The sequence below is a fragment of the Vigna angularis genome, chromosome 2 (genome assembly GCF_016808095.1).
Source record: "Vigna angularis cultivar LongXiaoDou No.4 chromosome 2, ASM1680809v1, whole genome shotgun sequence".
In the NCBI taxonomy this organism is placed as follows: Eukaryota; Viridiplantae; Streptophyta; class Magnoliopsida; order Fabales; family Fabaceae; genus Vigna; species Vigna angularis.
The window spans coordinates 12,562,603-12,590,089 of record NC_068971.1 but is presented as its reverse complement, the minus strand read 5'-3'; the positions used below and the strand labels follow the sequence as shown (position 1 = coordinate 12,590,089).

Below are 27,487 nucleotides of genomic sequence, written 5' to 3'. Positions count from 1 at the left end.
TAATCATTATGAATAGTGATTAACCTTTTTCACTAAAAATATTGTTTACAGATTACAATCAGATAATAGAAATAAGTAAAGAATAGAAAACACCTTCCTTCGATAAATGAACGAAAGAAACCCACTCAACCAACTTGAAGAGAACTGCTCCGACCTTGGACCCACTAAGCGCGAGTTTCTCCTATTCATAAGACTTGACTTGAGCAACACTATCAATTGAGAACTTCCTCAGAAAACTCTATATTCTCAAATGGCATAAACTCTTTTCACTCACAGAGAGCTTCCCTTAGGTACACAACTCTAATACTCTCAAATGAAAAGATATTTTCTAAGAGTTGTGGAAAACACTATTTATAGCCAAGGTTCAGAAAATGAAGAGACAACTCCCAACTGCCAAATATAATCCATTATCATAAGTGATAATCGATTATTTGTGTCCGTTATGGCGTTTTCAAAAAGTGATAATCGACTATCCTGAGGAATAATTGATTATTTGCGCGACTTGGGCAATACTGACTCATACTGAAATAATCGATTATTTTGAACTATAATCGATTATTTGCGTGAGCAACTATTTTTCAAATAAGCTCATGATAATCGATTATTACACTAAATAATCGATTATTTGCGCAAAGACTCTCTAAACAGGAAAACGTCTAAGTGGTTTTTACATAAACAAAGTTATTCCTATACAATTAATTCTACAAAATGCTTTTAAAGAAACTACAACAAGAGTCTTCAGGTTCTTCATCTTGTAGCATCATCAAAACCATAATATCTTCTAGATACCAATGCTCCTCATTGGTAACAAAGAGAAGTTTTTCTGAGTCTTTACCAGGTGTGAAAGTTCCACTAGGTTACTCTTCTAATTCTAAAAGACTTGGATCCATGAAATATCTAAAATTACTTGGGTTAAAATCACATGATTCTCATGTATTGATGCAATAACTTCTACTAGTAGCTATTCGAGGCATATTTCTTAAGAATGTTAGCCTCTTCCACCGTACTGTCGAGCTCCACAACAGCTCAAGCAACCTCTTCCACAGCACGATCGAGCTCCATAACTGCTCGATGGGCTCGTTCAACAGCTCGATCATTCCTTCCATGAGTCGAGCATCCTAATGGCTATCCACCGATAGATTAACTCCTTAATATAGATTAAGGTATGATTGGATTGTCATTAGGCCAGCAAAAGGTAAATACTCATCTCAACTATTATATAAAAGTCTCAGGTATGACTTTAGAACATCAAGCACAATGTGCATCTTCTGCCAACCAATCGGTCACCTACTGACTTAAGCATCGGAGTGTCTTTTGTAAGTATCCTCCCACATGTTTTGGAGGAGTGGAATGAAGCATGGTCAAACTTCCCAATAGCTCGACCAACCTCTTCATTAACCCGTCTGGTCTACTATAGGACTCAGCTAGCCTCCTGCACATCATGTCTGGTCTGCCACAGTGCTCAGCCAACCTCTTTAGTAGCTTGTCCGGTTTGTTTTACAAATTCATTTACTAGTGTCAACCTCAAATTTAGCTTAAGACCCCTACACCCGAAAATACTTACGAACGTAGTTTTAAATTTTTAGATAAACTCAACCAGTTAAAAAATAGTTATATAATTTTTAATAATTACTTTATCATATTTTTTAATTAATTTATCAACCTATGAGTAAAACTTTGCAACCTTTAAAATATTATAGTATTATTATTACTCTTTCTTAGGTCAGTACAATATTATAGTGAGAATTTAATACACAAAAGCACATAACTGTATTTATTATTTCAATTTTAATTTGCAAGTAAAAACATCCATAAGATCCTTAGGCTACGCCTCCAAGTTACCGAAAATACCATGCTCTCTTTTCTCTTATATAGTTTGCATCTCCAAAGCATTGTGGGTTGTGGGTTGTGAGTTCAACAGATGTTGGTGTTGTTTGCTCATAGAGAGGTTCTCTAGGAGAGAGGTGGTGATGGTGGTGATTTTCCTGAAGTTGGCCGCGAGAGTAGATGAATGAATACATAGTTGTGAGGCTCCAAACATTTTATCAAATTTCGAAATCCGATAAAAACTTAATTAAATTTCAAATTTCAATGAAAGACCAAATAAATTTCAAAATTTGAATAGAGAAATACTCAACAAATTTTGAAATTTGATTCTTCATCAAAATTTGATTAGATCTTCGTCAGATTTTGAAATATAATAAAGTATTTAATCAAATTTAAAATTCGATTGAAAACACAATCAAATTTTATTGTTGAGTGTTTTTATCACGAATAATCATTTTAATAAAAAGTAGAGGTGCATCAAATCCTTAGAGTTATAGGGTGAAATTAACAAGATTCTTTATGAAAAGGTCCAAGGTTTTCCACGAAAAATGTTGACTTGAAGTTTTATGTGTTTAAATTAAAAACTGTTAATTATAAATAAATGTGTTACGGAAAAAAGAAACTTGTAGAAGGAGAAAATGGTTCTATGTTCCATATATGTATCGGTCCATTTTCAAGCTTCTAATTTCACACACTTCAATGTTTCAGGAGCTCGACAAGTATCATGCCACTATTAATTATATCTTATCTTTTAAGCTCTCATGTCTTATTTCTTCAACCAAAATTATTGATACTAGCTGGAACATAAGATAGGACAAAACATAACATTTTAATTAAAAAAGAAAAAAAAAGTTAATGGGACAAAACTTTAAAATTTGTCTCTTCAAGTTGACTTTTCTTCTATTTTTTTCTCCGGCCAGACAGAAGAATATTATTATATAATATTGTATTATTTTCCCCCGATCCAGCTTATTGTAAAATAAAAAATGTGATGAGAAAATTAAAAAAATTAATTAATATTATATAGTAGATATGAAAAGAAACGGTGACCCAAAACAAAAGAAAATCAATTTTATATTAAACCGAAATTATTACTTTATTTGAAAATATATTAGATTGTGTATCTAAATTATATTGTATGATCGATTAGTTAAGATTTGACAGTCTACACACTCAAAAACATTCAATAAATTATATAAAGACCGGTCGATTAGACAATGTAGATCAAATAATCATTTTTAAATAACATTAAGATTGATGATAATTAAATTAAGTCAAAATATAATCATGTTTATAGTTGGACTATGATTAGGCCAATGCTAATTTAAAACTCATTCTAAAATATATAAATACATGTTTGAAATAATAAAATAGATTAGTTGAATTTATTATATATTTATTATTATATTTGTCAAATATTTACTAATTTTGACATCAAAATAACTTCTATAAATAATCTCTCAACATGATCGAAACAAGTGAAAGACAAATAATAATATGAACAAATAACCTGGACCTCATGACCGAAACACAAATAAAGTATTTTTCCTCCACACATTCCATAAGAATGGTTTATGTATTAAAAAAGTCGTATATGATATTAAATTTTATTGAGCTAATCACAGTTCCATTGCCAAAGTTAGTGAAAAAGGGAAATTCCATAATAATAAAAAAAGAAAAGAGCTTCGACGTCGTGTACAGTAATTGTCTGAGGTCAAAATGATTAGAAAATTGAACTTGTTGCTGCGAATGGATGTGAATGAGTGGAACCTTCTCACATGCTCATTTCTGATCATTATGTTTTTGGAAAAGTTATTATGTATTTTTTAAAAATGATTTAATAATATTGGAATGACAAAAAACAGAACAGAAACTATAAAAAATAGTTTGAAAAACTCTTACAAGTACCATTGAGAAACATAAATAGTGAGCCTCGTTTAAAATAAATGTGAATGAGAAATGCATGCCTCGGTAAAAGAAAATTTGGTACTTGAGAAAAAATATTACAGCAAGAGAAAATAAATTGATGAGGAAAAGAAAGAGGATGTTAATGATATCTATCCTTTCCTAAATTCCCCCGAACTAATGTTCTACAAATGTGTAGGAATGTGGGGCATTTTGGATGGCTGCACTTGCAACTGAACTTCTCTGTTTGCAAGTCTGCTGTGAAAGAAAAGCATTCAGCACCAACGAACAATGGCCGAACCCCAAGTAAGACCGGCGCCGAAGCCGGCGGTCGCAATGGTATGGCCTGCCTTAACCTTACCACTTCGAACTGCTTCGTCTAAAGCCAAGGGAATGGAAGCTGCACTTGTGTTTCCATAGTTAGCCAAATTTGATATCACCCGTTCTGAGGGGAGTTCTAACCGAGTCGCAACTGCATCAATGATCCTCTGGTTTGCCTGCACTTATTATCAAGTAAGCCACCCTAAGCCAATGTAAAATCATCTTTCTCCAACATATTGTCTCATGCAATTTCCAAATAACTACATTCCAAATAAGTACACTAATAACATCCTTGAATTTTATTTTAAGCTTATATATGTTTTTAATTCCTCACCTTCTACATGAAATTAGAATTTTTTCTCTCCAAAACTGATACATTTTGATATGAAACTTTAAAAATAAATAAATATACTCATTTTAACCCAATTAAATTTCTTTTAACGTGTTTCAAATGTGTTTTTCAATTTACATTAAAATGGGAACCATTCAAACAAAATAAATAACTCAAATATTAGCATTAAACACATTTGAGACCAACCAAAATATATCGCCAAATTTCAATTTGGCATCAAACTTTAGTCCTTGCTCACTTGAATGGATTTGGAGAAATGTAATTGAATGAATTTGAGAGGATTTGAAGGTAAATTTTTTGTTATTTATTTGAGTGGATTTTGAAAGTAAGTGAGAGTGGATTTGGAAGTAAATTTTTTTAATATGTCACATTAATCAAATTCTACACTAATTTTCCCAAACTTTACTTCCAAATTCACTCTCACTTACTTCCAAAATTCACTCAAATAAACAACAAAAAATTTAACTTCAAATCTTTTCAAATTCTTTCGATCACTCTCCCTTAAATCCATTCAAGTGAACCGGAGCTTAAAGATTAAAAACATATTTTAACTTTTTATTTTATAGATCATTTCAGCGTACCTGATGGAGAACTAGCCAATCGATGCTAGATGCAGGCAGGCCAGCCTTTTCAAGGGCAGATTCAATTGACTGTGGTACACATCGCACGGCAAAGCGAAAGACCTCTTTGCCGTTCATTTGAATGCATGAATATGAGGATGACTTAGGAGGAAAGCCAAGCACAGAACCGTTTGAATCCAATGCATTATCTGACTCGTTTTCTCTAATGGCAGCATTCAAGTGCCTATACCAAGGAAGGGTTTGTGCTTAATTACATAGCTTAGAGGAAGAGAAAAAATCTTTTGAGTAATGAGAGAAGCACAAACCTCTGGCCATTGCCATCACTATGCAAATCAAAACCAAATAAACCATCTTCTTCAGCGTTGCAGCCCTGCAATGTAATGATGGACCAGAGTTAAGGCATCAATTTATATCCCTTAGCTATAAATGACTTCTTGATGAATAAAAAAGCATCAGTTCATTGTCCTTCTTAAAAGCAACAATAAAATCTGGAGAGGATTTAGGACAGCAGACTTCTCTTCAGAAAATTATCTAATATTGTATTTGCAATTTTGAACTGTTGTTTCAATGATGAGGACAACAACTTGCTTATCTCCATCCTTTTAAATTTTAAAAAGATTCTAAAAAGTAGCCTGTATCTCAAATATAGATAAGACAAACAATTTGCAATTTTGAACTGTTGTTTCAATGATGAGGACAACAATTTGCTTATCTTCTTAAATTTTAAAATGATTCTAAAAACTAGTCTTTATCTTAAATAAAGATAAGACAAACATAACCAACAATGTTAAGTGTAATAACCAAGAAACAAGATCCAAATTTCTAAGTGACATTTGCCACAGCTTTCGAAAATGCCACGAAGATATACAATTACCTGTAATAGTACAGCACCAGCAGCATCCCCAAAAAGAATACAAGTCCCTCTGTCAGTCCAATCAACATATCGCGAAAGAGCGTCTGCTCCAATAACTAGAACATTATTAAATCCACCTCCTACATTCACACAATAAAGGGCAATGGTTATTTTCACCATATTTGGGAATTATTAAGCCAACAAAAATAACCAATTCATACCCCTAATGTGACAAGCAGCTGATATTAAACCCAACACAAATCCACTACATGCAGCTGTAATGTCATAAGACAATGGATTTGTTTTGCAGCCAAGTTGTTTTGAAATCTGCAAGTTGTAACGACAATAAAATTATAGGAGAGGTTCCATAAATGAAAAGAAGATACCCAATCTTGGAGAGACGAGACAATAATAAGCTATAATCATTTCCGTAACAATTTTGCAGCATCATAATTGCTCAAATATGCCACTAATCGCTTAACATGTGCCAATGTATACACACACACACATAGAAATTACGAACAAAAGGATAAAGATGACAGCAGAATGTAAAGAATTATTCTCAACACAATACATTTTAACTCCTACCTGTGGAGCACTACCAAAAAGATCCTCTGGCGTTGATGTGCACATCAATATTAGGTCAAGATCATCAGAGTCTACCTTTGCCATCTCAAGTGCTTTCCTAGCTGCCTCCACTGCTAAAGTTGTCAAGTTATCTTTGCCTGCAGGCACAGCAACAAGCAATAGAAGGCAAACATATCACCATTCTATAAAACTTCCAAAACTAACAAGTTTCGACAGGATTATCTTTTGAAAACAAGAATTGGGTTTCACTAGGCAAAAAAACAAACCGAAGCTTCACCCTCTTAAGATGCTAAACTTTGCGTTGCCAATTTATCATAAAGAGACTAAGTTGAGAGCAGCAAAGTGATCAAATCAAATTCTAACCACTGAACTGTACCTATCATCTGTTTATAGCAACTACACTACAATGAAAGATGGGTCTAATGCCATTGCAATCTGCATGTGACTAGCCTAAAGTGCATGTGGCGTAGTAATGGCATGAGACAAAATAACAGCACATTAAAGAAAACCTCTCAAGTCTCATCCTGTTACGTACCTGAGTACGTAAACTAGCCAAATACAACCTTTCACTCTCTCTCACACGGAATAGAACAATAAACGAATAATATTAGATGAATGAATCTCTTTTATTGATGGTAATATCTGAATAAACAAGGATAAACAATAATTGGGAGCATAACCTCCTTCAATTACTTTGAGAGCATAACCTCCCTCACAAGACAATAATGTCTGTCACAAAACTCAATAATCAAAAGCCTGTCTTTAACCCTGGACTCTAACCTTATTTATATTAATTATTTCCCGCCCATCTCTTATTAAATATTCCTCTAGAATATATCTGCATTTGATATAAATATCCCTATATTTAATATTCAATAATTTATATAAATATCTCTATATTTAATATAAATATCTCTATATTTAATATAAATATCTCTATATTTAATATAAATATCTCTCCGTATATTATCTTAGCACATATCCTTAATTATAAATATCTTATATTGAATATTTCCCTAAATATATATTTATTTACTCTAATTAACTTATACTATATTTATTTACTCTAATTAACTTATATTATATTTATTTACTCTAATTAACTTATACTAAATATTCTCTCTGCTCATATACTTTCTAACCCTTATTATTACCCCTACCTTAGGTCGTAACATTACACCCCGCTGCAAAACAACCTTGTCCTCAAGGTTGGAAACAGGGAGCTGGACCTCATGGCTCCTCATCAATTCATGTCTGGAGGTTCGGGTGGTGGTAAAACCTTCTCTAATGTCTTCCATTCTTCATCCAGCATTCTGGTTACCACTTCTCCTAAATCATAAGCCCTGAGGGAATGGTTTTCAATGTCTTTCAGTACTTCACGTCGCGCTCTTCCTTCTGCCAGTGTACCAAACACTGCAAGCCCCCTGTTCTTTTTGTCGGCCCATCTCTTCACAGACTCCATTGTTCTCTCCAGGGTATTGATTCTTCCATTTGCCCTTCCTTCCAAAGCCTTCATCCTTCCTTCCAATACTAGACCGTTTGGTTCAGGTAGTTTTCTCACGCTCGGTTCTGGCCGTCTCCTCCCGTTTGGCTCGGTAAGTCCTCTCTCTATAGGTTCCGTCCGTTCTTTCACGTTCGGATCCAGCAGTCTGCTATCGTTCGGTTCTGGCCGTTCGCTCACGTTTGGATCCGTTAGTCCACTATCGTTTGGTTCCAGCAGTCCCTTCCCATTTGGAGCTTGGACTTCATGGCGTATTCCACTCAACTCTGCCTTCAACCTCCTTAGGGAGAACTCCATGTTCTTTATTCTCTGCTCCATGCTCTCCAGTTTCCCTTCAACTGCATTTATTCTTCCCTCCATGATGTCTTTCACTCGTCTCTATTAGGATCCGGCAGGTCGGACCAATTGTTACGTACCTGAGTACGTAAACTAGCCAAATACAACCTTTCACTCTCTCTCACACGGAATAGAACAATAAACGAATAATATTGGATGAATGAATCTCTTTTATTGATGGTAATATCTGAATAAACAAGGATAAACAATAATTGGGAGCATAACCTCCTTCAATTACTTTGAGAGCATAACCTCCCTCACAAGACAATAATGTCTGTCACAAAACTCAATAATCAAAAGCCTGTCTTTAACCCTGGACTCTAACCTTATTTATATTAATTATTTCCCGCCCATCTCTTATTAAATATTCCTCTAGAATATATCTGCATTTGATATAAATATCCCTATATTTAATATTCAATAATTTATATAAATATCTCTATATTTAATATAAATATCTCTATATTTAATATAAATATCTCTCCGTATATTATCTTAGCACATATCCTTAATTATAAATATCTTATATTGAATATTTCCCTAAATATATATTTATTTACTCTAATTAACTTATACTATATTTATTTACTCTAATTAACTTATATTATATTTATTTACTCTAATTAACTTATACTAAATATTCTCTCTGCTCATATACTTTCTAACCCTTATTATTACCCCTACCTTAGGTCGTAACACATCCCATCTTCATGTTTCGACAATTCAACCAACATTAGTAATGCCTAATAATAACAATAATGTAAAGATCCCCCAAGTACAAACAGTATCATACTTTCAGTTGTATGTAGTATCCCTTTCCTTTTCCCTTCCTCATCTAAGTGATCCAAACCAATCATTTTACTTCAAAACCACCTCTTTAATCAAAAGCAACTTGGATCCCAACCAAATACTTAAAGATGGCAACTTGGTTGCAATTAAACATGTTGTCTTCGTATTCAAATAGAGCCCCAAAACGAGCTTCAGATTCTCAGAGGATTAAGGTCAAAAAAATTTGTGCCCCTTTTTGGTTACAATGTAGAAATTGTCATATGAGTAGATATTGGAGATCTCATATGAACTAATAATAAGGCTGAATTATAATATATAAGTTAGATGCAATTCTCAACTTATAAGTTGGTTTCGTGAGGCTGAATTACACAAAAGCTCACTTACTAAGATGGTATTAGAGTCATTTAGGCTATCCTAGCCAAGTTCTTTGGGTTATTATGGTGTTATCAAACACCTGGTAGATCACTCATAAATATTTAATCTCATGCTCAAGATTTGTATTCTTCAACATGAAAGGTGTGTTGAAGATCCAACATCAACTAGGAATAAGGTTGAATTATAATATATAAGTGGAGTACAATTCTCACTTTACAAGCCAATTTTGTGAGATTGAGTTGGTGTAAACCCATTTACTAAGATTTTGTTTTAGTTTCCAACTGTATATGCCAAGCAGAAGCTTGTAGTAGTCCCTATGTGAACTAGTGGTTGAGAATAGATGGAAGTAAAAAAATTACGTAGTACAGACTATGTTATAGAGTGGATAGGGAGTCATATTTGTCCATCAAACACTGATTGGGATGATGGAAAGAACAGTGTTCATGAGAAAACAACAGAAAATTCAAGTCCCAATGATAAAAGACCATGCTACTATTACACCCAAATGTAGGACATACTAAGTTCAAGAAAGGCTTGGTAGTGCTCCATTTTCTTATTTGGGTACAAGGTTTAAACTTTGCAGACATAACAAGTGTGGAGAGGAGGGTTGTAAGGAAGCTCCAAAAACAGAATTGAAATTTATTGATATTTGTCTCTACGTGTCATTATTGATATTTTTCTCTACCTGTCATGTCGGTTCAAGGCTTATATAATAGTTCAATACATCAAGTATCACCCGTTAAAGAAGGAACAGAATAACTGAATGCCTATCTAAAACAAAAATAACAAACTAAGAATCATACAAAACTTAATCTCTATAACATGTGGGCTTGAGTATGGTTCTAGTGGATCTGTTTTCAACTTCAATCCCAACACTTCAGTAAATTGATACTGGCGACATTTGTCTCTCTATCAAGGGTGATAATGAGCGTGATCATGATGGGGAGTTCAGCTACAAAAGAGATTCGAAGAAGAAAGTATTCATTACATTGGAAAGTGACAGGAGAAGTACAGATCTTTTCAGCCACAAGCTCGGCAGAACAACTAGCATGAGAGAGACACACTGAGTTATGTGGCACCAAAATATGATGGGAGATATGTATAGTTTTGGAGTTTTAATTCTTATAATTGTGTGTTAAGGTCCACGTCATTGTGTTAGGTGGGAGACTAAAACATATTCTTGCATCACCCACAATACTAGAGAAAGCTAACTTAATAAGTTGGTTTAAACATTGGGTTCGATCTGCAGCATTATAGAACTAGCACATGAACTTGAAAGAAGATTACAAGAAGGACCAAGCAAGCATGCTTATCAACTTGGAATTCACTTGCTTCCAGAGCTGCAGCCAGATATTGAGGATGTTGTTAGGATTATGAAGGAGGAGATGGACCTTCCATCATTTTCATTTTAGTTCTCCCCTTCTCCACCTTCCAAATATACAGCAAATCAGAGAGAAAAGATAAGGGCAAGGCAGATAGATTTTATAATGATGAAGGTTTCGTCAAAAGTCCGTTGCTCATCATGTTAGATCAGGTATGATGATGCACTATGGGACGGACCACTCAAATGTGTTTGCATTTGGTGCCTGAATACCCTTGTATTGTTAGATTTATGTTGAATGCATAACGGATAAGTTATTTGTGATTTTCTACAACAGACATTGCATTAAAATGATTTGGACTCAATTTTGCCACGGATTTCCTCAGAGTGGCTAAGAATACTAGCTTGTCTCCCCTAAGCGCAGCTGAACTGTGTATATGACGGATACTGTTTAGCTTAACTCTTCATTGTGATGGATAAGGGGAAAAGATATCTTTGTTACTGTTACTTTTCAAGAGACTAAGTTATTTGGTAGGCTTCCCTCGACTTCTTGACAAAAATATGTTCTTACAGCTGTAGCTTTTCAGAGATGGACTGACCTTGTTTGTCTTCCATATTTAGAAAGCATTTACTTTTGCTGTCATTTTTACTCTTGTCACAACATATGTTAGGTATCTGAGTAAGACACCTAATTAACCATGATCACATTAATGAAAGAATGAATTTCTCTTATTAAAGGTAATAGAATTCTCTGAATAAACAAAAGTAAACAAAGATAATTGGGAGCATAAATGATAGGATTTAATATGATAGGTTATAATGGGTAATAGGTGTGCAGGAAAGAGAAAACAGTTGAAGAATTAATTGTTCAGTTTAGGAATTAATTGTTGTTGGGTAGTTAGAAGTGGGCTGCCTTTATAAGAAGGCAAGGGGGGGTCTGGTAGACAGAGTTTTTGATATCAATTGTATAGACAGGAACCTTGATCCTGTGGAGGGGGATTATGCTCCCAGTTACTGGTTGTACATGACATTGGTTGATGTGAATACATATTTTCATTCTTTTCTTACCATTTGGGTGCTATTGTGTGAGTGTGTGTTGTGAGACAGTTAGGTTTCATACCCAGAAACCTAACAATTTGGTCCGACCTGCCGGATCAAAGTGGGGGTGAAGGATCAAGAAGCTGCTCCGCTTAGGAGGGGACTGCCGAATCAAGAAGGGATCAAGAAGTGATCAAGAAAGGGTGGAAGCATGGAAGGAAGAGACAATACCTTGGAGAGAAGGGTCAGTGAACAGAAAATGGGGATGGCAGAATGGAGGAGAGATATCCAAGAAATAAAAGAAATGTTGCAGGAAATCAAGATTCACATAATGGGCTCAGAAAGAAGTGAGAAAGCTATCATGAGAGGAAAGAAAGATGGTTCAGAGGAAGAGCAGGAGGAAGACAGGGGCAAAGGGCAGCAGAATTGGAGGCAGTGGGTAGAATTGCCCAGGTTTGAGGGGTTGGACCCGTTGGGATGGATCTCTCAAGTTGAGAAGTTTTTTGACACCCAAAATATCACAGAGAAGGAGAGGCTCAGGTTGGCTTACAGCTGCATGGAGGGAGGCACAATTTATTGGTTCAGGGCCTGGAAAAATAAAACCAAGAACCTTTCTTGGAAAGGGCTAAAAGAGGCATTGATAATGGGGTTTGGAGAAAGAGATAGAGGTTTTGTTTTTGAAAAGTTAGGCCAAACTGCAAAAATCACCGAAGCTGCTGATGAGAAAGTTGTTGGTGTTACTGCCCAGGAAGTGGCAAAAGATGCTCTTTCTAGGAAGGAAAGAGAAAGAGATATCAGTGCAGAAGACAAAAACTGTGATGGAGGCATTGTTTGTGTTGCTGCCCAGGAAGTGGCAGAAGTTGTCGTTTCTAGGAGAGATAGTGGGGTAGGTTGTGATGTGTATGATAAAACAATGAAGAAGGGTGAAGACAGAGGAAAGAAAGCAAAATATGGTGGGAACAGGGTGACTATGATGGCTGGAAATAAAGTAGAAGATGCAGCTGTCTTGAATGGGGAAAAAATATGGTTGTCACAAACATATAAAACACTAGAAGACCAATGGCAGAGATATTTCTTTGCAGGGCTGCAATTTAACATTCAGAGGAAACAGTTAACTCAACATGATGATGATGAAGGAATTGGATGGTCAGATCAACAAGTTCTTTCCTTTTTAGCTTCTAGGATGAACAAATTTGGGCAAGGAGAGGGCTTCGCCAGTACTGCTGCTATAAAAATACAAAAAAGGTTTTGGGGGTGGAAGAAGAGAAAAGAATTCTTGATCATTCATCAGAAAAGAGTTAAAATCCAGGCCCATGTAAGTGGTCACCAGGTCAAAAGGCAATATAGAAGAATCATAGGGTCCATGGGAATTCTGGAAAAAAGCAACTCGTAAAGGAGTCAACAATTCTTTCATATAGACCACCACCCAAGCCTCGAGACCTGAATTGGAGGCAGCAGCCAGTGGGTTCCCTTCCTATGATGAAGATGAGCCATGGGAACAAGCATTACTGTACCAACCTTGAGGACAAGGTTGTTTTGCAGCAGCGTGTAATGATAGGATTTAATATGATAGGTTATAATGGGTAATAGGTGTGCAGGAGAGAGAAAACAGTTGAAGAATTAATTGTTCAGTTTAGGAATTAATTGTTGTTGGGTAGTTAGAAGTGGGCTGCCTTTATAAGAAGGCAAGGGGGTCTGGTAGACAGAATTTTTGATATCAATTGTATAGACAGGAACCTTGATCCTGTGGAGGGGGATTATGCTCCCAGTTACTGGTTGTACATGACATTGGTTGATGTGAATACATATTTTCATTCTTTTCTTACCATTTGGGTGCTATTGTGTGAGTGTGTGTTGTGAGACAGTTAGGTTTCATACCCAGAAACCTAACAACCTCCCTCACAGGAGCATAACCTCCTTCACAGGACTGTAACCGCCTGTCAACAAACTCAATAATCAAAACATTAACCCTAACAATAGACTCTAGCTTTATTTATACTAATTATTCTCCACCCATCTTGTGCTAAATCTTTTCCTAGAATATTGTTCTAAATAAAATATTTCCCTAGAATATCGCTCTAAATATTTCCCTAGAATATATTTCCCTAGAACATCGCTCTAAATATTTCCCTAGAATATATTTCCCTAGAATATATTTCCCTAGAATATCGCTCTAAATATTTCCCTAGAATATATTTCCCTAGAATATATTTCCCTAGAATATCGCTCTAAATATTTCCCTAGAATATCGCTCTAAATATACTAAATATTTCCCGCCTATCCTAGCTGCTACAACAGTTCGGATAGTAACTCTTTTCAACCGGTCAGCTAGGTTCCTCGCTGCTTCCCACCGTTCGGCTCAAGCTCTCACCGCCTTCAGCTGTTCGGCTTGACTCCTCACCGCCTACCACCTTTCGGCTTGACCTCTCCCTGCCTTCCACCGTTCAGCTTGACCTCTCTCCGCCTTCCACCGTTCAGTGCCCTTCTTCTTCTCTCATATACCTTCCAACGCCTAACATTACATTCAATTACCTTATATCCTATCAACATACGTATCCTATTTGCAAATTTTAGAAGCAGTAGTTCATTGAATCAAGATTCTAAATCCCATGATCCACCAATGATTTAAACAATTCCTCTTGATGAGGCTGGAAGCCATGCATACTTTTTGTTATCTTTTGAAAAAATGGTATTTTCTATGAAAAAGGACTTTGAAATTAATTCAACCTAACAAAACCCATTTGTGAGGTGAAGTTTACACTCACTTATATATTATAATGTAATCATATCTCTATTCGATGTAAAATCTCCAACACATACCCTCATTTTGAGTATTGAACTTCTCAACCATGAGACTAAACATATATAGGTGGTCTAATAATAGTAAAACCAAACACAATAGATCAAACAAATCTCACTAGGATAGGTTTTGATACAATCTTGGAAAATGAATTTTAAGCCTAATTCAATCCTTTCCCTGATATTAATGAGACAGTAAAACCAAACACAAACCAGATTTATTTAATTTACATCATGATCTTTTAAATATTCGGGAACCATATAAACATCACACAAAGATCACCCCAACTTAAAAGCCCCCATGGAGATGGGGGACAACATGAAGGGTTGACTCCTTCCAAGTATTGTAATCAGCAAGGGTCCTCCCCATCCTCCAACTGCTTCCTTGCAACGATCAACCTCTTATGGTCTGGCAGGATGCCCTCCTTACCCTGAATTTTCACTTTCACATTGTGAATGGTGTCAGAGCTCTCCACCTCAAGGGTAATGGTCTTTTCCATAAGAGTCTTAAATGACAATCTACATTGCTCCCTTGAGATGAAGGACAAGATACTCCTTCGGAATCTTATAGTCAGCGAGGGTCTTCCCATCCTCAAGTTGGTTCCCAGTGAAGATCAACCTCTGCTGGTTTTGGGGAATAGCCTCCTTATTGTGGATCTTGGCCTTGACATTGTTTGGAAATTGAACTAAGTTATTGTGTTAACAAGATGGTACCCAATCAAGAAGTCCATTTTCTAATTCTATTAAATTGGCAGTTTATGAAACTCTAAGTATAACAAGTGTTTATGAAATGCTAGTTGTGACAAGGCAAAACAGTTGCACCAAATCACTTTGGATTTGATGATCATCAAGCAACCAGACAAAGATTCATTGCAGCAATGGTCTGTCTGATGTTAGGAATTCAACAACTAAGCTGGTTTTTGGCTAACAAACCATTCCAACACCTAATAAATGGTATGGAATTGGCGGACATTAAAAGTACCACGCGTTCATATTCGCGTAATAATGGACCACAGAAGTCACAATTTAAGACTAAAGCAAGCCACTATTGAAGCAGCAACATTACCTCCCCCGCCTCCAAAAGTGTTCTTGTTCTATTCCTAAGTAAAAGTATGAGTCACAACATCGCTGACACAGCTGTCTTTTCCATAGTTTTGCCTGCCATACGATTGAAGTATTGAAATCCCTAGGCTTCCCATTTCAATTCATTAGATCAAAAAACAAATAACTACAATAAAGTATTGGACACAGGTTGTTTAAAGTACAAGCAAGCACACACCTTGCATACTTTCAATTACAAACAAACCAGGCAGTGTAATCTAATCAAATCCTAACCACAGTACCTACCTATCCGTTCATAGCACCAGAATGAAACATTGGACTAACCACTAACGCCATTGGCAATGACTAACCTGAAAGAACCCGTCGTCTACGAATCCCTGTTCGAACAGATATCCATTCATCCGAAGTATCAACAATTTGCGACATGTCATCGTTAGAAATCTCAAGAGCTGGCACAGCAGAGCCACATCCAACTAACTTGCACCCTTTGCTGACAAGCCTGCACACTTCAATTATACGAATGATAGAAAAAACAAACAAATGAATTATTGTGATCCCAAATAACAATAACAAACCTAGAACTAGAACCAACGTTTCAAAGTCACAACGGTGCTAGCCTCTCCAGATGGCAAAGAAAACCGAGTTGGGTGTGATTCAAAATCGAAACTTTAACAGAAACAGATCAAGCAGAGAGCAAAAAGCGACCTGGGTATCGAAGATTTGGAAGTAACACGATTTTCAGCTCCTTCGATATTTCCAACGCAAACAACTTTGGCGGAGAATCCAATGGCAGTAGCGAGTGGCCGAACCCTGACTCTGAAGTGGGGAACCGAAGGCGTGAAGAACCCAGATGCATTCGCCATTTACAAGAAGAAGAAGAAGAAGAAACAAGTATATGTGTGGAACAGCAACAAGGGAATATACGTAAATAAATGTGTTGAGATTATGGGTTTGTAGCATATAAATGAAGCGGTGGAGAAGAAGGAAGAAATGAATGCATCGCAGAGAGAGAGACGGGCAAACAATGATCTTCGGCAGCGAGCGATTAAGGATTCGATTTGAGGAAACTCCAATGTTGTTTCTCTATATTTGACGGTAACTCCAATGTTCTTATTCTCGTGTTGTCTGCCAATTTTATTTTCACATCAATAAATTCTCCTACGATCTTTTCATCAATTACATTATTATAATTATAATTATAATATCAGTGACAGTAAATTAAAAAAAAAAATTGTCAACACAATTATCGTCCGATAGCAATCTGACTGAAATTTTTATGCTTATTTTACTAAGTATGATACTCATCAAATTTTTATAATTGTTTGATGGCTACATCGTAAGGTTATTATGAAATTATTTAATTTGGTTTTAGCTGAAAAATGTCTTTGACATAAGTAGATGATATTTACCCCCAATAAATGTATATATCTAAAAACAGTATTAAAGAAGTTCTGTAAAGAAAAGAATAGTTGTATTGGCATATTCTAAAGTAGTCGACCGGTATGCCGTTTAAAGTTGGAGATCGTGAAATTTATGTTGAGGCGAACCAACAACTAAGATCGCAACTAATTAAAGAAAATTAAAGTGGCGGAATTATTGGTGTGTGAGGCTTTGAAATTAAAGTTTATTATATTATTAAGAAATTCAAACAGAACAAATAGTTGGTGAATTACAAGTTCTAGGAGATTAAAGATTGAAGCAATTTGAAAAACACAAAAATTGATTTAAAGAGAATTTTATTTTATTTTTAGATTTTTTTTCTTAATCTTTCTTATATCGATTGAAAATAAAAATATAGTTATGCATATTGACAAATTAATTAACAACTAGTATATATATATATATTGGAGTTTGATTGTATCGTAATTATGATACTTATAATATATTTATATTTATTAAAAATATGATAATAATTTTCTATTATATTTTTTAATTTTATGATTATAGAAGAAAACGTTTTAAATTATGAATTATTGCTATGTGAATATTGTTAGGCTTTATGCTATTTTGTTATTTTGTTATGTAATTAGTTTATATATAGAAGAGTCTATTTAACTTAATGAAAGATGGATTAATTTGTGAGTATAGTTTTTGTTGACTGTAAACTATGTTTTCATATTTAAATGTGTGTTGTTATGAATTTTTTTATAACTGTCATTGTTTGTTTTTATTATACATGTTCATTAATAATAATTATTGAAGTTGTCTTCATTTTTTTTTTAGTCTTTTCGTTTATCCGTACATGTTATTTTGTGTTTATAGGATCACCTGGGATCACCTAACTTCAAAATATCTTTGTTCATGAACTTCTATATTTATAATACCGAATAAAATATATTAGAGTTTTAGTTTTGATTTAATGTTAGTCCTTAATTCTTTCCTATTTTGTCATGCATAAAATATTCATGAAACTTTTAATTATGTTCACACAATCAATTAAAAAGTTTACAAGAAACTATAGTCTTGGTGCATGCATCAAAATGTGTGCTTGAAAGAATATGACTTCTAAACACTTTTCTCAAACAAAATCACATATTAGACAAGTTTATTTTGAAAATTCATGAGAAGACTGATTTTTCAATACTCAACTCTCAAATGAAATTCCTTACAAGATTGTGAAAGAAGAATTTACTTATGATTGTGATTGAATCTAGATAAACCCTTTATGACCAAGTTTTCCTATAATAAGTTGTTTAATAAGAATTGACTATTTAGACTTCATGTAAAGGACAATTAGTTTTTTTAAGGAACACATTGATGAGATGAACTCAATTCTAATTGAATTGATAGATAAATAGGAAGATAAAGATATATGTCTTCCCCTTTGTTTGAGAATTTTGTTAACTTTTTTTAGTGTAAATAGATTACATAACTCTTAAGAAGAGAAATTCTTGTGTCTGTGATAAAAAACTTCAACATGGGATTGTTATAGGGTTGGTGATGAAGTTGGTTCGTCTAGATTAACAACGCTTATTCTTGTCCAATAGCAAAAAAATAAGAAAATAAGGAAGGACAAAATCAATTCAAAGGGACATACACAATTAAGGTAAATAATTAGGTTAGTGGAAGAAAGATTTTCCCATAAAAAATGAGCAAAGTATTTTTTTGGTTAATTTAGTGTCTTTTGAACATTGGTTGTACTTCACATATGTATCCAAAGAGGAATTGGTTTTAAACATACAAAGAGATGTTTGACAATAAATGTTTTGATGGACAATGCTAATACTTACAAATTCATGGGCATTGATCTATTAAGATTTGTATTGTATCCAGTGGAGGCCGAACGGTTAACATTCAGCACCGTTCGATCCATCCACTCAGGTCAAAGATCGGGTCGCAATTGGGCCATCGCTTAAGCTATTGTTGGACCAACAGTCTAGCAGATGATAAAATAATCAAAGAATATCTAATTAAAGATATTGATAAGCAGGTTATAAACAACCAACTGGATTTTCAAGTAATCTATTTATATATTATTCTGTTTATATTTTATTGGGCTTGTATCAGCTCAGGATCCATGAGGTAAATTATAAATAGAAAGTCAAGGTCAAAAGCCAGGTACATTTTCACTTACGTTCAACTCACCCTTCATAACACCGAAACATTCTCCTTCACTAAATACTCAACCAAGAGCCGAGGCTCTTTAAATCACACGCCTAACTTGAGCGTCAGAGTATCTTTTGCAGATACCTCCCCCTGGAGCACGAAGGCAACCGATCGGCCAATACCGACGTGACCGATCGGCTCAGACGGAAGTCAACCGAACGACTCCGACAGAAGAAAGGCGAGCAGCTCAGGTGACCCATCAAAGGACGAGCGTTTGGTCTATATTGCAGGAGAGCGAGCGACAAAGTCATCCAGAAGCGGCAAAGTCACATGTCTCGGTCCCACAAAAAATCTACCGAAACATTTTGGCGCCCACCGTGGGGCTGGGGGGCATCCCTTATAACCACAAGGAACCAGACATGGATGCAGTCTCACCATCAACGTCAACAAGCTTCTACAGCTTTACAGATAATTATTTCGATATAAATTCATTTTATTATTTAATCTATATGATTTAATTTAAATATCTTAATTCAATATTATAATATTGTTCAAAGATTTAATGACGCACTTACCACCTAGCCAAATTTGGCATCAAGTGTTTAATCATGCAACAGCTCGGCCCTTCGGCCTCATTGGTTTTCAGCCGTCCGGCTTCACAGTGCAGGTGACAGGATCATGCAAGAGTTGAGAGGTAAAACCCCTCTAATTGAAGAAAAGACCGAGAGGTAAATCCCTCTCATTGAAGACGAAGACCGAAGAGGTAAATCCCTCTCAGAAGTAAGCCATCACTGGCGCAACAAAACCCAGGGAACGTTCTCCGAGAATCCCTGGTCCTATATGGCCTTACTCTCGTCCTAAACCAAACAGTGAGGTTCTATACGACCTCACTCTCGTCCTAAACCGAGCGGTGGGGAACGTTCTAAATGAACGCTCACTCTCGTCTAAGCCGAACGGTAAAGTCTGTTCCCAAGGAAGAACTCCTAGCTCAAAGTCAAAGCAAAGAAGTAAAGCCTTCTCGCTAGGAAGTTCCCCAGGAACTCCTAGTGCAAAACCGAATGGTAAAATCCGTTCCCTAGGAAGAATTCCTAGGTCAAAGTCAAAGACCGAGAAGAAAATCCCTCTCGTCAACAATCTAAAGTCAAAGATCGAGAGGTAAATCCTTCTCGACCGAGAGGTAAATCCCTCTCGCCAACAATCTAAAGCTCAAAGGAGAGAGGTAAAGCCCTCTCAAAGCCGAACGGTAAAGCCCGTTCACTAGGAAACACTCCTAACTCAAAGACCGAGTGGTAAATCCCTCTCGGTTCATGTTGAAGGCCGAGAGGTAAATCCATCTCGGTTCATGTTGAAGGCCGAGAGGTAAATCCCTCTCGGTTCATGTTGAAGGCCGAGAGGTAAATCCCTCTCGGTTCATGCTTACATAGAAAGTGAGCTCCTCACTATAGGGAAAACAGCCTCCCTCAAACTCATAAGTCCTATAGTTAACCAGGCTAAAGCCGAACGTTTAACTCGGACTTGGGGGCATAATGTATCGTATCTAGTGGAGGCCGAACAGTTAACATTCAGCACCGTTCGGTCCATCCACTCAGGTCAAAGATTGGGCCGCAATTGAGCCAACGCTTAAGCTATTGTTGGGCTAACAGTCCATCAAATGATAAAATAATCAAAGAATATCTAATTAAAGATATTGATAAGCAGGTTATAAACAACCAACTGGATTTTCAAGTAATCTGTTTATATCTTATTCTGTTTATATTTTATTGGGCTTGAATCAGCTCAGGATCCATGAGGTAAATTATAAATAGAAAGCCAGGGTCAACAACCAGGTACATTTTCACTTACGTTCAACTCACTCTTCATAACACCCAAACATTCTCCTTCACTGAATACTCGACCAAGAGCCGAGGCTCTTTAAATCACACACCTAACTTGAGCGTCAGAGTATCTTTTGTAGCTACCTCCCACCCTGAGCATGAAGGCAACCGATCGGCCAATACCGACGTGACTGATCGGCCCAGGCGAAAGTCAACCGAACGACTCTGATAGAAGAAAGGCGAGCAGCTCAGGTGACCCATCAAAGGACGAGCGTTCGGTCTATATTGTAGGAGTGCGAGCGGCAAAGTCACGTGTCTCGATCCCACAAAAAATCTACCGAGATTCAAATGCATGATAAAGTAGTAAGGAAATTATCAAATGTTCATCATATTTTATTATTGACAAAGAACCTTATTTTAATGGGTGTATTACATGCTAAAAGGTTCAAGTGCAATGTTAAAGTTGGCGATATGAGTGTTGGAGAAGAGGAATGTTGTGGTAATGCAAGAGAATAAGGTTAAGAATTCATATATCATAAAAGGTTCCACTATGACAAGTGTAATTATGATAGGTTTCACTTTGTTTGTCTTATCGTTTGTTTTTTATAATAATGTGTGGCATTTGTTTATGGATCACAAATAAATGGTAGTTTTGGGTGAGTGTATATTATTAATTAAGCATCATGTGGAAACTATATAATTTTTTGAGCAATGCTTTTGTGACAAAAACCTTAGAAAGTATTTTCCAAAGGTGATACATAACATAAAGGTCACATTAAATTGTGTTCATTCTAATTACTAGAGTCCTTCAAAAGTTTCATCATTAGAAGGCATTAATTTTTTCTTTCTAGCGATAGATTATGCATGGATGATTTGGATGTTCACAATGAAGTAGAAATTTGAAGATTATGTTTGTTTCAAACATTGGGATAATGTTATGCTTAATCAAATTCATAAAAGGGTTGAATGTTGGAGATCAAACAATGGTTCAAAATTATGCTATAAGGAGAGTGAAAATATTTGTAAAGATGATGGCATTGTAAGTCATTGCATGCCATACTCCACAATAGAATGAGCTAACTGAAAAGATTTAACAAAACCTCATTTCAGGGAGCAAGGTATATGTTGTTTCATTCATGTTTGGATAAAAGGTACTAGATCGAGATAATTATCAAGTAAATAATGCTAAGTTAAAACATTATCCAACATATTATCATTCATACAACTATAAGAAAGCTCATAATTTTTAGAAGGAGGTTCTTATGGGCTTAAGTATAAGAAAGCTCATAATTTTTAGAAGGAGTTCTTACGGGCTTAAGTAGGGGGTATCAAAGTGAGTCAACTTGACTCACAAGAGTTGACTCATCACAGGTTGAACTAAAATTAAGTCACCTCAAGTCGACTCACTTTTTGATAAATCTAAAATCTTGTAATCCGGCTCAACCCACCATGTGTTGGTAGGTCAGTGAGCTAACACACTTTCTTTTTCAGATTTTTCATATATTTATTGTAGTACAATTAGATGGATTGGCTCGATTCAATTTTGTATAATAGTACAATTAAAGTATTCACTTATTTCACCAAACATTAGTATAAAGGTAATAGTTGAAAATTAAAGTATTAACATATGTAATTTTGAAAACAAATAAATTAAACATCCAAAATATTAAAACATTATTGAACAATATTATAGTATTTTAAAATATCAAATTGTCAACCTATATAATTGGAAGTGGTAAATCATTATAATTAAAAACTTAAGAAAGAATGGTAAAAAAACTAATAAAAGATTGTTGTTAATAAGTTAGAGGTTAATCCACCTTTAATCAAACACAAACTTGTTTAATTCGTGAGTTAAGTGAGTCAGATTCAATTTGATCTACATTAAAAAATATTGAATTTTTTCAATCCAACCTAATTCAAACCTAATTCACAAGTTTGAGTCTGGTTGACTTATGAGTTAGAACTTATTTTAATATCTTTATGCTTACACAAAAACTTTTTTAACAACTTAAACACTCCTATTTATTAAAGTCCATTGCATGAAATATTCAATTATTATAAAAGGCAAAATTTGACACATTTTTATTGAAGCCTTATTTTCTCTCGTTTATAAAGGCATAAAATGTTTGATAATATATAAGTTTGATATTATTCCTACATTGTTTTCTTTTCCATGAATATGCACAACTAAGTTTTATTTTTTCTATTCATTTATGGATTGTTATTCTTCTTCTTTTAAGCTTAAAGTGTTTGCTGTTTTGAATGAAAAATTGAATCTGTTTGTAACTTTATAATTTTAGATGTAATTAGAAAACTAAAAAAACCAAACAATTATTTTTATTCCTAAGATAGGATGAAAACATGTAATTATTGTTAAAACTCTCTTTTTTTACAACTATCTTAATTACACAAATTCAAGATATTACTAGTATAATGGAAAGACTTAAATTCTTTCAATTAATGTATTAATGCTTCAATAATTTTTATGCGTTAATTTATTTTTGTATTGTAATTTTTTAATTCCACAAAATACATTTAAATAATACAAACGTCAAACAAGTTTACATGTAAATGATTCTATTTGTGTTTGACACTTTCTAAATCAAAATCCAAAAATAACATAATTGTTTAATACATATTTAGTAATAATATGAGTTAAACTATGTAAATTTGTTAAAACAATATATATTTAATTTTTTAACATTTCACTATCTAGCTTATAATCATGTTTCTAGTGGCTTTTGTACATAAATTGTACAATTCTAACATTTTATTGCACAAATGGACAAGTTTTAAAACAATTAAGATTTTGGAGAAGTTTGTACTAAGCTGACACAACTTCATTGGAAAAAGTCCTATCAGTTGAACACAATTTTGACTGATCTTAGTAAAGTTGTGGTAATGAAACATGACTTTGGAGCTAGTTATTAATTGATTGGCTTGAATTTGCTCTTGATTTTTGGAAATTAAAGTCGTTGCAAGTGCCACACTATGGAAGAGTTGTATTACTACCACTACCATTACAACCTTCAATGGAGTTAGCCTCATTGACTATTTTGTTTAAAACCTTTAGAGCTTTTCGAATCGCTAGATATAATTGTCTATTATGAGTTCATGGAGAAAAACCTCTTGATTGGTTGCATTGAGAACTTCTTATCTTTTTCTCTAATATCAATACACTCATTTCACATGCTCATCACTTTAGGCAATTTCATTGCTTTCTTTTACATATTTCCATGTTCTAATTTTCTTTACCTAGAAGAGCTAATAAGGAATGTTGGTGATGGTAACTCCAAACATTTCCTTTTTATTGCAAATTTTGGCTTCTATCATGAATATTGTCAATTCAATTACAACAAAAAATTTATCTCCTCTAATGAGATTTTCCTAAGATGAAGTTTGATATAGAGGGGAAAGAGATCTTAAGGCAAGAAGTTGTTTCATATGGAATATGTTTGTCAAGGAAATGTTAAATTATATTAATATTTAAGATTGGTTCATGTAATTTTAAGTATAACTTTGATGTACATATTCTAATGTGATGATTATTAGAATATAATGTATTAAAGTTATAGGGATTATTTTAGAGTTATTAAAATTAATCTCTCTCTTCTCACTTCAATAAAGGGCATTTTGGTATTTTATTAAAGTTAATTAAATATCATAAAAGAGGGAAAAGATGAGTCTACGGTTGACGTAAAAAGTTTATGAAAGAGAGAAAGAAAAAGTTACGTTCTCTGAAAAGAAAGAAAACTGAGACTTTGATAGAGATTGACATCCTTCAGAATTTCTATATCATCAAGAAAGCATTAAAGTGAAGTAAGAGAAGGGAGAACGTTTGACACGAAAAAACTGTACAATGGATCCAGGTAAGTTCTTTTTCACTGTGTATGAGAGAATAGTGAGTATCATGAAAATTCAAGATCTTGTGTGTGTTTTTCATTCAATTGAAAAATCAAAGAATTGCTTACAAGTGGTATCAAAGTCAGGTTCTGAATTTTATGATTCTCCATGAATGGTAATTTTTCCCAATTTTAAAACCCTAATTTTGAATTATAAAATTTAGGGATTTTAAATTTGTTGGCATGAAAGAAAATCGCCTTAAGGTTTTATTTGATTCGTAAAGTTTTTTTTATTCCATTCAATATGTGAATTTCATTGCCGCATTGTTGCGCACGTCACAATAAAGAAAAGTTTTATTTACTGTTGCTTGATTGTTTCAATTAATGTGAATTTCATTCATCCTGGAAGCAACAAGTTAATTTTTTTTTTATTATTTGATTTTGATCTGTGCATGACATTTCATTAAAGTTTCGAAATTGAAAATCGTGCAAAGTAACCAAAAGAAAATTCAATCTCTTGAATTTAACCCCTGAAGTCGTGGATATGAATATTTTAATTTGGTTGTTAAAGCATAAAAGCAACTTTATTGTTGCATCACTGTAACGTGTTTTATCCAACTGCGGGTTTTCTATTTGGCATAACGTTGCAACACATGTTTTTTACAATAAAGCAATTTATTGTTGCAACTTATATTATTATTATATTGTAAACATGGTTATTGTTACTGCATTGAATGGAAATTCAAATATGGAAATTAAATGTGAATTAAAAGTGGGAAGGTTTCATATACTTTTAATTTGAAAAGTGCATTTACTGACATATATGATATAATTTTGTTTTATGAATTATATGTATTTGGAAAAAGGAAATTCAATTAAGTTAAATTTTGGAGAGTAATTAGTCATTGATATAAGGATGTTATGGATTACCCAAAGGTGAACCATTGTTTATAATTGATGACATTAAAGTAAGACATTTCATGTACTTAGTAAATATGTTTGTATATCCAAAGATAGCATACATATAGACTTAAGTATGATTGATTGTTTATTAAAGTGTATATGGAATTTGTCAGTTTAAGAATCACCCAAAGGTGAACTTAAATGAATGACTTAAATGATTACCTATCAGTTTAAGTGTCACCCAAAGGTGAACTTGAATGTATGACTAGTGTAGTAATTTGTTTGAATCCATTAATTTTATCAAAGCATTAATGTATGAGCTTCTGTATTATTTCCAGCTTACATGAATTTATCCGGTTTGAGCAACAATGTGGTCAAGTTTAATGGGCTCAATTATGCTGATTGGTCAGAACAAATCCAGTTCCAACTGGGTGTGTTAGACTTGGACATGACAATTATGATAGATGAAATGCCCGCAGCCATTACAGTGACTAGTACAAATGATGAGAAGTCTCTTCATGAGGCTTGGCATAGGTCTAACAGGCTGTCACTAAACTTGATGCGAATGTCTATGGCAAAGAATGTAAAGCCTTCTATGCCTAAAAAGGAAAACGCAAAGGAATTCATGAAACTGATCAAGGAGTACTCACAATCAAACATAACTGACATGTCTATTGTAGGAACTCTTATGAGTGAGCTGACTACAAAAAGTTTGACTGGTTGCAGCCCATACATGACCATGTAACTAGAATGGCAAATATAGCAACAATATTGAAGTCAATGGGAATGGAGGTGAATGAGTCTTTTCTAGTACAGTCCATCATGAACTCTTTTCCTCCTGAATTTGGCCAGTTCCAAGTGAACTATAACACTCTTAAAGACAAATGGAACTTTCAAGAAATTAAAGCCATGTTGATACAAGAGGAAGGAAGATTGAAGAAAATGAAAGATCATTCTATCCATCTCACAACTCATGAAGGTGCTAGCTTCAGTAAAGCCAAATCAGGAAAGAAGAACAAGAAGGACAAAGCCCCAATGAAAGTGAATAAGGGCAATATCCAGAAGGACTAGAAATGTTTCTTTTGCAAGAAAGTAGGTCACTTCAAGAAAGATTGTCCGAAAAGAAAATCTTGGTTCGAAAAGAAAGGTACATTTTATGTTTCTGTAAGTTTTGAAGCAAATATAATTGAAGTGCCTAATAATACCTGGTGGTTGGATTCTAGAGCTACTACTCATGCTTCTAATATTATGCAGGGATTCCTTTCAATCCAGCCCATAAAAGGAACTAAAAAGTATTTATATATAGGGAACAAAATGAAGGCACAAATAGAAGGAATTGGGACTTACAGATTGATTCTAGACACTGGCTATTGTCTGAATCTTGAAAAGTGTCTCTATGTTCCTGGTTGTGCTAGGAATTTAATTTTTGTTGCAAAGTTGGATTATTTAGGTTTTAACTTTAAGATTGAAAATGGTATTTTTCATTTGTATAAACTTTCGTACTATTATGGTTCTGGCACATTATTGGATGGTTTATATCGTTTAAATCTTGATGTTAATTTTTGTAATCCCTGTTTAATGTTGAACATGTTGTTGATAGAAACTGTGGTGCAGGAAAATAATGTTCTGCTTTCTTATGGCATAAAAGATTGGGTCACATATCCAAAGAACGGATGTTGAGGTTAGTAAAAAATGAAATTTTACCTCAATTGAATTTTGATGACTGGATGT

The 27,487-nt window shown here is 34.3% G+C and overlaps 1 protein-coding gene across 2 annotated transcripts; it reads right to left on the bottom strand.

Annotated features, from left to right (window-relative positions):
• Positions 1-3,701: 3,701 nt before the first annotated feature.
• LOC108329186 (beta-ketoacyl-[acyl-carrier-protein] synthase III A, chloroplastic) lies at positions 3,702-16,780 on the bottom strand. 2 transcript variants are annotated; one of them, XM_052872916.1, is made up of 8 exons: positions 16,354-16,780; positions 15,999-16,154; positions 6,428-6,564; positions 6,061-6,166; positions 5,861-5,979; positions 5,292-5,356; positions 4,987-5,209; positions 3,702-4,229 (listed from the first exon to the last, which is right to left on the bottom strand). In XM_052872916.1, exons 1-8 carry the CDS (start codon positions 16,502-16,504, stop codon positions 4,008-4,010), a joined length of 1,179 nt encoding a protein of 392 aa, XP_052728876.1. In that variant the 5' UTR covers positions 16,505-16,780; the 3' UTR covers positions 3,702-4,007. The 2 variants fall into 2 exon arrangements, with proteins under 2 accessions (XP_052728876.1, XP_017418765.1); XM_017563276.2 differs by having other exon boundaries at positions 15,999-16,147; positions 16,354-16,779.
• Positions 16,781-27,487: the final 10,707 nt, after the last annotated feature.